Source organism: Clarias gariepinus, chromosome 20 (genome assembly GCF_024256425.1).
Source record: "Clarias gariepinus isolate MV-2021 ecotype Netherlands chromosome 20, CGAR_prim_01v2, whole genome shotgun sequence".
NCBI classification, from domain to species: Eukaryota; Metazoa; Chordata; class Actinopteri; order Siluriformes; family Clariidae; genus Clarias; species Clarias gariepinus.
The window spans coordinates 23,447,501-23,457,715 of record NC_071119.1 but is presented as its reverse complement, the minus strand read 5'-3'; the positions used below and the strand labels follow the sequence as shown (position 1 = coordinate 23,457,715).

The 10,215-nt window shown below is 44.8% G+C and overlaps 1 protein-coding gene across 2 annotated transcripts in view; it reads right to left on the bottom strand.

The window, feature by feature from the left end:
- Positions 1-4,520: 4,520 nt before the first annotated feature.
- LOC128508591 (striatin-like) overlaps positions 4,521-10,215 on the bottom strand; it is a 34,118-nt gene continuing 28,423 nt past the window's right edge. For both annotated transcript variants that reach the window (XM_053479979.1, XM_053479980.1), the window contains 10 exons: positions 10,060-10,203; positions 9,829-9,968; positions 8,470-8,645; positions 8,293-8,340; positions 8,087-8,208; positions 7,829-7,996; positions 7,599-7,739; positions 7,354-7,455; positions 7,070-7,156; positions 4,521-4,754 (listed from right to left, as the gene is read on the bottom strand). In XM_053479979.1, the coding sequence (XP_053335954.1) occupies positions 4,585-4,754; positions 7,070-7,156; positions 7,354-7,455; positions 7,599-7,739; positions 7,829-7,996; positions 8,087-8,208; positions 8,293-8,340; positions 8,470-8,645; positions 9,829-9,968; positions 10,060-10,203 (1,298 nt within the window). In that variant the 3' untranslated portion in view covers positions 4,521-4,584. The remainder of the gene's footprint in view (positions 4,755-7,069; positions 7,157-7,353; positions 7,456-7,598; positions 7,740-7,828; positions 7,997-8,086; positions 8,209-8,292; positions 8,341-8,469; positions 8,646-9,828; positions 9,969-10,059; positions 10,204-10,215) is intronic.

Genomic DNA, 10,215 nt, shown 5'->3' with positions numbered 1-10,215 from the left:
AGACAACACCATCAGGGATAAGGAAAAGATGATGACGCTGATGAGAAAGTTGACTTTGATGATGCTTACTGTACGTCGACGATGATGGTGATGACGTTGACACTTGCGGAGAAGATGACACTGATGACGCTGGTCATGACACTGATGACTCCGAGGACAAGGACAAAAATAGTGCCGTCTACAACTTGTGGCAAAGATGACGGCAATAATGACATACGTGATGCTAACACCGATAACGGTGATGACAAAAGATAATGGTCATGATGCTGATAACTAGATCACGGAGATGATCAGGATCTTCTGTTGTCATCATCGTCATCGATTTCAGCATCACATATGTCGATGACGGTGATGACAAAAGATGATGCTGGTCATGATGCTGATAACTAGATTACGGAGATTAGGCTGATCTCGATGACGGTGATGTTGACTCTGATAACTAGATTACGGAGATGACGCATAATAATGAAGTTGACGCTGATGATCCTGATAATCAAAGGTGATGCTGCTGATGCTAACTTTAATGGCACTTGTGACGAAGATGCCGCTAATGATGACAAAAGAAGACGCTGGTCATGACCACGATGACCACAAAGACGACTCTGATGATGCTGACGACCGTGATGACAAAGGTGATGCTAATAACGAAAGATGACGCTGGTCGTGACGGCGATGACACAGATGACTCTGGTAACGACGGCCCTGACGACGCTGACAACAACGATGACAAAAAAATGCTGCTGCTGCTGCTAACTTTGATGTCACTTGTGATAAATTTACCCTAATGATGACGGTAATTACACTGCTAAGTCAAACTTGGATGTAACTGATGACCTTGTCATGACGCTGATGACGCTTATGACAGTAATGACGCTGATCACCATGACGCTCCAAATGATGACCAATAAACAACTCTGACTCTTACTATCCCTGGTCAGAAGAAAATCCACTTGACTGACCTGTTCCACCTTTAAAGACGCCGACACCTGATCACTGACACGCTGAAACCCCTCAGGGGGTAAAATGACATCATTTCCTTTGCAGCTACTGTAGAAAGAAGAACAAATGAAGAAGAAAAGAAACCACTTAAAGAGCTTGACTTGCTGACTCACGCTTCAGCTTCACTTAAATTCAGATCACATCCTCACACAGGGACATTTACTGAGCGAATCGAGCATCACACATACACAATTATAAAAGAGAAATCCTTGAGTTTACAGCTCAGCTTTGATCCTGTCATATCTGGTCTGTACTTGAATATTTTTTCTCCTCGTCCTTCTGTCTCTCTCTCCATCTTCTCTCCTTTGCCTTCTTTTTTTGGAACCTCTGTCCACTCACGTCATTGATTAAACCTTGTTTGATGGAGATCAAACACCGACACACTCAACGTTATTATCACCTCTAAACCTCAGGTCACCCGGTGTTACTCGGAGACGATGTCAGAGCTGATGTATGACTGGGAGGTCAGAAGCGATAAACATCCACGGCATCATTTCATCTGCAGGACTCCAGGAGAAGCTCTTTAATAGAGACATAAAGCTGGAACGTGGCCAGGTAATCTTCTCCAGGGAGGAAAAAAATGGGCCAGGAACCTTGAGGAACTCGAGGGAGGCTCTTGTGACCTTCAGGAGAGCTCTGTGGATGTGATTATGTAATGCGAATGAAGGGAATAAAAGCGGCTTCAATTAACTGAATTCCTCATGGGCATCCGGCCAGGAGCGCGATAAAGAGGATGAGGAAATGTCACGGCTCGTGTGCTCGGGAATTTTACATTTATAAAAAGACTTTCAATATAATTACAGCTGAACTTTATCCAGAGCTTTTATCTGCTGATTTAACATCGTTTGAACTTTAAGGGAAACCCATTATAAACACTTTTTCGGTCACTTTTAGATCTTCAAATAATGAAAAACTAAATGCAACAGACCGTCTTGTTTATCCCTTTTTTATCTTGTATCGGCAGACGTTTAAACAAGCTAAATAAGATTACAAGATGTGACCTTATATACAGTAACAACGGCTGGTTGTTCAGCTCTGGTGTTCAGGGAAGGGGGCGTGGCTCAGCACCTGCTCATTTACATAGACACTGAAACGGTGCGTTTGAAAAAGGAGTTTATAAAGTTTATAATGCATCATCTGAGGTGGACTGCAACTGGAACATTGACACACTTTGGGGAACCTCGTATTAACTTGTTAAAAAAAATAGTCAAACATGGGACCTTGGGACATGAGACACACACACACACTATATACACAGTATATGGTGTCAATTCAAGCTTTTCACTTACATTTTGGTAATTAATTAAACTTGTGAGCGGTTTTTGCAGTTTCCACCCTTTGACCCCTGGAGTTTTCTTCTCCCCACTACCTTACAGATTTCTACATGCCTGGGCTTTTATGTACTCTTTTCTTCATCTTTCCACCCAAGGTTTTCTGCACCCATCTCATCTTGAGGTTTTCTTCACCCCTTTATGCTTGGTTTTCTCCACCCTTCCAGTCTTGAGGTTTTCTCCATTTTCCACTCCCGAGCTTGAGGTTTTCTCGATCCTTCCACCTGAATTTTCTCCACCCTTTTCCTATGAAGCTTCCCCCACCCTTTTAGTCTTGGATTTTCTCCATCTTTCCACTTCTGGGCTCGAGTTTTTTTTTTTTTTCACCTCTGAAGATTTCTCCACCTCTTCACGGTTCAGTTTTTATCTTTCCCACTCTTGAGGTTTTCTCCAGCATTCTCATCTTGAGGTTTTCTCCATCCTTCGACCAAGTTTTTCTTCCACACTTAAACCTTTGAGACTTTCTTCACCCTTTCAGTCTTGAGCTTTTCTCCATGTTTCCACTGTTGAGGTTTTCTCCACTTTCCACCTCTGAAGATTTTCCACCCTTAGACCCACCAGATTCTCCCCATCCTTTCCCCCTTAAGGTTTTCCTTCAACCTTCTATCTCTGACGTTTTCTCCACCCTTAGACCCCCCAGGTTCTCCCCATTCTTCCACCTATGACAGTTTCTGCCCCCAAAGATTTTCTCCACCCTTCTCGTCTTGAGGTTTTCTCCATCCTTTTATCCTCAAGATTCTCTCTACCCTACCACCCCTGAACTTTTGCTTCCCTAAATGCCTCGAGTTTTTTGACCTGTGAGGATTTCTCCTCTCCTGTAGATTTCTCCACCAATTCACCGCTAGGGTCCCCTCAATTCTTCTATTTTCTTAAATGAAAATACAAAAAAGAAAGTCACTCTAAAACATTCTGTGGACTCTTTGTTAAATAAGACAATCTTTATTAATAAGATGAACTTCTAAATCCATTTCTGATCACATTTCAGGAGCCGTTCATGCAAAGCATTCTCAAAAAAAAAAAAAAAAAAACCTCAAGCCATGGAGAAGCTCGTCCCTCTACACCCACAGCATCTGTTTCAGTGTTTGACAGCTGGTCAATAAAATGTTTTTTTTTTGTCATCTTTTATTTTTTTTGGTATAAAAACACTAGGAAAGAAAACATGTCTATTCAACAAACCCTTGTTTTATTTTGTAGACAGGAGATCATTCTAAACGTTCGACTTAACCTGCATCCAACAATTATAGACAACAAGAGAGAGGTTCATTAAGTAGGGTCTCTAAAACCAGCACTGCAAATTCACCGCATCACACACACACACACACACACACACACACACACACACACACACACACATACTTCAACAAAAGTATCAAAAAAGCACTCAGAATTCCCATTCAATGTTAAGGTTTAAGACTAAATATATATATTTGTTTATTAATACGTATTTGTAATTATACATCCAACGATCTATACGGTTAAAAAGGACGACATTGTCCTAAACCCAGCCTGAATCTCTTTGCCTACAGAGTCCCCTTTTCCCCAAACCCTCATCAAAAACAAAAAGAAGAAGAAAGAAAAAAAAAAAAAACATCCTTAAAATAATTTCAAGACCTTTCTGAAGCAAAGGCACATTTCGTCAATGTTTTTTTGTTTTAATGAATGAAAGGTAGGCAGATCGTTGTGGATCAGTCGTGGAAGCTGAGAGAGGAGGAAGAGGAAACGTCCTCCACGACACACACACACACACACACACACACACACAGGCATTTCGCAGAACCTCAAGGACGAGGAACCGTGTGACCAGCGAGGTTCTTCTTCGCTTCAAGGACAAAAACAGACAGGAGTGCGGCTGATGCTACGCTGTTTACGCCGTTCATATCCTCTTCGCCCGCTCCCGTGGAGAACAAACGTCGGCTGTTGGTTCCTGCTTGTGGAAGTGTCCCGTGTGTAGAGCACCCAGGCCTGCCTGGATTCTGTAGGAGGTACTTGGGAAGGTGAGGTGGGGGAGGTGGGGGGCTAACCGACTCGCCCTGAAGCGCACTTCTGATCGACGTCTCTGATCGCTTGTACAAGGGCTGGAGAAGACTGGAGACTGGTTCGCGCTTATTGGTCCCCTGCCCGATTCCTGGCGCCACTGTCATTGGTCAGTCTGTGCCAGCCAGTGGGCGGGGCTTTTAAAAAAAAAAAAAAAAAAAAAAAAAGGAAAAAAAAGAGAAGAATAAAAAAAAAGGAAAAAGGCAGGCGGTTTCCCGGCTCATACGAAGACCTTGGCGAGGGAGTCGGCCCCGGCGCTGGCGATGTAGCACTTGGACGGGTGGAACGCCACGTCGTGGATGGACTCGTCTGACTTCTTGCGGTGGGCCGTGAACTCCTGGATGCACGTCTTGCTCTCGAGGTTCCACAGGCGGATCGAGCAGTCGTGGCCTGGAAGAGGAAGAGGTGGGGAGATAATTATTAAACAAAAAGGGGGGGAGGAAATGCGATTAATGCTAAAAATAAGAAACATCATGGACACTAGGTGGTATCAAAAAGTTGGGAGACTAGTTTTGTAACAGGCAAACAGATGGCAGCACAAGGCTGCACACACACTTACAGGGAGCACCGGTGTTCATAAGTCAGCGTGCCAAAAGACATCGTCAGTTGTGCAAAAATTGGTGCTGTCCTGACCATGTGCGTTTCGGTATCTATTATTTCATCACAAACAGTGAAATTCTGTGTGAAACTGGGCAAGAGACGTTTGAGATGACTCAGCATTTTTACGGCGATGCTACGACAAGTCGTTCGAGGTGTTTTGAGCAGCACGGAAGATGGTGTTTCAAGGACGGAAGAGCATCACCAGAGGACGACGAGATGATCAGGGAGACCTTTGATGTCTGATTACCTGGGGGGAGGAGTTTTTTCTTACAAAGCCCCAAAATTATGGAATAGTCTTCCAAATAATGTTTGGGACTCAGACAGAGTCTCAGTGTTTAGGTCCAGATTAAAAATCTATTTATTTAATCAAACATTTTTATAAATAGATTTGCCATAGGTAAAGGAGCAGATCTGGGGGACTCATGGACGTAGAGTATTATGGTGAACTGGTATGTTTGGATGCTGTCTTCCTCACTCTCATTGATCACTCAGGTTTGCTGACGGTGGGGTGATTGTTTGCTTTACATCTCAGGGAGCCCTCATGTTTGTGTTTCCTTCTCGCTCTCCCTTTTAGTTATGCTGTCATAGTTAGTCCTGCCGGAGTCTCTGCTTGCACTCTACAGTTAATATACATTTACATTATACATTGTGTGACTGTGACCAGACCAAACTGTTATCTCCCCTCTCCTGCTCTCTCTTCCCTCTTTCCCCCCTCTCTCTTTCCCTCTCTCTGTCGAGCTACACATGTCGTTCCTGAGCTGCCAGTAATCCAGACTCCATCTGCCCTCCGGACCTGTCTGACCCATCCTGGTGCCCTTCTGGCTGAAGATCTCGTCACATGGATGCCCTGTGTGTCTCTCTGGGATGCGTCTGGTGTCTGGGAATGATTCTCTCTACCTAGAAGACGGTTCTGGCCTTGACTGGTGTTGGCAACTGTTTCTCTGGGGACTTGACCGTTCGATAGTTCAGGACTGGAACTTCATACAAGTCTACCTGGGTCTTCAATAACTACCTGGACTCCATATTAACATCAATTAACATCAGCTATTATAGCTGAACTGCCTCCCACCCTACACACTGTATGAATGTAGATCATTTCCTGCTCTCTGTTTTACCCAGATGAGGATGGGGCGCTGTTGAGTCTGGTTTCTCTCAAGGTTTCTTCCTACTACCATCTCAGGGAGTTTTTCCTTGCCACTGTCGCCCTCGGCTTGCTCACCAGGGACTATCTGACCATTCTGATTCATACACATTTAAATTCCATACAAACTTAAATTATTATTTTGATTGTGTAAAGCTGCTTTGGGACAATGCCAATTGTTACAAGCGCTATACAAATAAAATTGAATTGAATTGATGATAGTCAGAGAACAATGAGTTATACGGATCAGTCCAGACGATCCTGACGTGTGATCTGGGTCAAGGGGGTAGCTCGGAGGTTACGGTGTTGGACTACTGACCAGAAGATCATAGGTTCAAACCCCACCACCACCAAGTTGCCCCTGTTGGGCCCTGAATGAAGCTCTTTAAGCATTTCACTGCATATCGTACTGTGTATGAGACAAATACATTTGAATTCGATGGGCTACTAATCCAAGAGCAGAAGGGACATCACGAGAACTCCGTCAGTGTGCCGCTGATGACCCGTCCTTCATGTCCAGGATCATTACCTCTAAAGTGACTAAACTTGGGTGTACGGGTACGACCTTGGGACGAAGCAACGGTCTTCACAGTGGAAGAGCACGTCGTCTCCATGACCGAAAAAAAAGTGAGGCACTCATCGTCTTTTCGTCTCCAGGGATCAGATCGTCTATAATGAACTCTACTTCCAAGTTTATGGTGTGTGACAGAGGAACTACGCTGAAAATAACCGGAATTATGGCGCGGGATTCTCAAAACATTTTGATACCACATCAAGTCCAAGCTTATAATATATTTTTACTACAATATCAATGTTATTTATCAAGTATTTAAGATCAGAGCGGCTGACAAAACATCATTAAGAGGGTGGGGCTTCCACCGCTTCCATTAATACCAGCTTCTAAAGTTACCACAGAAAATCTCCCAAAGGTTTAATTCCCTCAATGTCAGATTCGAAGACTTACTCCCAGACATCAGGTAGAGTCCGTTCGGGTCGACGGCGAGGCTGGTCACAGCGTCCAAATGAGCCACCATGGAGTGGATGGGTTTTCCTGCTCGGCAAAACAAACCACAATTTAAAAAAAAAAAAAAAAAAAAAAGAAAAAAAAAGAAAATAGTCATAATAATCCTCCTATAAATGTTCCAGACGGTAATGTAATACGCAGACAGTGGCGCCCTCTAGTGGCGCTGAGTGGAACTACAGGTGCAGTGAGAAGACCTGGAGCGTTGTGGAGGGAGACGCACGTACCGGTGTTGTTGTCGTAGAACTTGATGTGGCGGTCCTCCTGCGCCGTGATGGTGATGGGGAGAGTCGGGTGACTCAGGACTTTGTTGATCTGACACGGCGCACCTGAGGAGGAAAAATAAATAAATAAAAATCATCAGAAAGTGTTTCACATGAGGTTTTGATTCTGATTGAGGAAATTATCTAAAAATAAATGAAAATGATGTTTTGCTTAAAAGTCATGCATGTGTGTGTGTGTGTGTGTGTACCAGACTCAGTAGTAGCCTCGAGGCTCTGCACCAGCTGTTGCGTCTCCATGTTGAAGAGGCCGATCTTGCCGTTAGTGAATGAAGTGACCATGCAGGCGGGTTCACTGCACACCAGATCCACTGAAGAGGGCACGCCCAGATCTGTAACACACACAAACACACACTAGTTCTTATAACAATTATAATATTAAGACAGAGAGTAATAAGAGGACAGCGGTTCTTGTCCTTACCTTTGTTCTGGTTGAAGACGGCGACGGCCGGTTCGGAGCTGGAGGCGTTCCATAACCGCACCGAGCCGTCCGCCGAGCAGGACAGGAGGCGCTGGTGAGCGCTGAGGTGTACCAGTCCCCAGACCGCATCCGTGTGTCCTATGAGCTCCCCACGCAGGACGCTCGGCTCTAAAACACACACACACACACACACACAGATAGAGGTCAAAGACAGAAATCAGGGAGTGTAACTATGACACAACGCAGGTGGAGACGTACGATAGGAATCGTAGGGGTCGATGTTGGAGCTGGGCGTGTTCCAGCACTGAATGGTGCCGTCCACACCGCCGCTGAAGCACTGCTCCCCCGTGTTATTCATCACCACACACAGCACTGCGCCTCTGCATCACACACACATATCCGGTTACACGTGTAAATCAGGGACCTCCATAATATATCCAAACACACAGCATTAGTTATCTCACCTGTGAGCCCTGAAGGTATAAATAGGTTCCACATCCAGCGAGGCGTTCCTGTTTAAAACAAAAAAATTAATAAAAACAGAAAGACACACATTATTGTAACATTTGTGCATGAAATGATTGCACTAAAAGTATGGCAAAAAAAAAAAGGGGGAGCATTCACTAGAGGGCGCTGCTTACTTTTTCGCGGGAGTGGTTTTCTGCAGGTTCCACATCTTGAGCGTGTGATCCTCGGAGGCGGTGATGAGGACCGGCTCGGTGGGGTGGAACGCCAGGCCGCGGATGGCGTCGAAGTGACTGCGCAGCGAGAACTTGGGGTTCCAGGTCTTACGCAGGGCGTCTTTATTATTGCCGATCTAAAAGTGTGGAGAGGGGGGAGGGGGGACAATTAACAATAAACAAACAAACAAACAAACAATAAATAGTCGAAACCGGAAAAAAAAGTAAAACAATTCTGTTTTGAGGACTTGAGTCTCGCAGACGTTCCTGAAAGGTGTTGTTCAAAATTAATATATATATAATTTTTGATATTTTAAATAGTTGTGATCATTGTTGAGAAAAATCGCTGTGGTATAAAACTATTAATATTTACTTTAAGCTGTTTTTTTTGTTTTGTAGATTTGTTGACAAATAGAAACTAATAAAGACAGCTTGTGATTCCTAACGTACATCATCTCCTCTAGCTAACTGATACAACTGCCTTAACACTCGTTATATAGTTCAGCTAACAGCTAATATTAACTTATGACATCGTGCTTTATTTAAAGCATTTACTAAACCCCTGCGACGATACACACGACAAGCGCTAACTCTTTCTAGCGGTAATGATTTCCCCCCCTGGTGGCCAAGTGCGAAAAATCTAGCTAGCTCTTTGCAGAATAACCCATTTTGAGTTGGGTGCGCAAATACGAGCGGCCCACAGTAAATGGGTTTTCTCAGAAGGGTAGCTGAAGCTCAGGGAGAAGCTCAATCACCCGTGAGAAACTCAGAGTAGAGCCGCTACTCCTTCGCCTGGAAAGGAGTCAGTTGAGGTGGTTCGGGTATCTAGTAAGGATGTCACCAGGACGCCAGGAGGCAAACCAAGGACTAGATGGAGAGATTATATCTCCACACTGGCCTGGGAACGTCTCGGGATTCCACAGTCAGAGTTAGCTGAGGTGGCTGGGGAAAGGGAAGTTTGGAGTTCCCTGCTGGAACCGCTACCCCCGCGACCCGACTTTGGATAAGCGGTTGAAGATGGATGGATGGATGGAACTCTTGCTATGATGAAGCAATTTGAACCAAAAATAAATAAACACGCTACACTGATACCTTGACGCATGTGTAATAGATCGCATTACGATTATTTTTATCTGGAACACCCAGGGCCAACCATATCCGGGGCCTCTTTCGAGTAAACCACAGTCATACTGAACGGAAAAAGATAAAAACGTGACACGTCTATGAGTAATTCGTTCAAACTTAAATCGAAGGAAGAAGAAAAACGAATAAAAAGAAAAGATCAACTTCTGGACGTCCATCCCCGTCTCGCACACTCACGTCGTACGCCAGGGCGTCGGCTTCGTTGGCGACGGTGAGACCCGCCAGCTCTCCCAGACCCAGCTCCCCGGAGTCTATGCTCACGTCTCCGCCCATGATGAAGGACTTACCGGTGGTGGGAGGGAACGTGATGGCCTCCACTGTAACACACACACACACGTTTATTTAAAAAAAAAAAGTGATAATGAAGCCTGTGTTCGTCAGTGTGTTTGCGTACGGAGTGCATCACACCTTCATCAGAGTGACTGCTGTCGTGTTCGACGAAGCGACTGACGTTGGGTCGGGACGGAGGACTGACGGACGACTGCAACGGACTGGCGTTCTCATTCTCCCGCAGGTTAGCCAACATGTCCTGCAGCTTAGTGCGATTCGGTCCTGAGAGAGAGA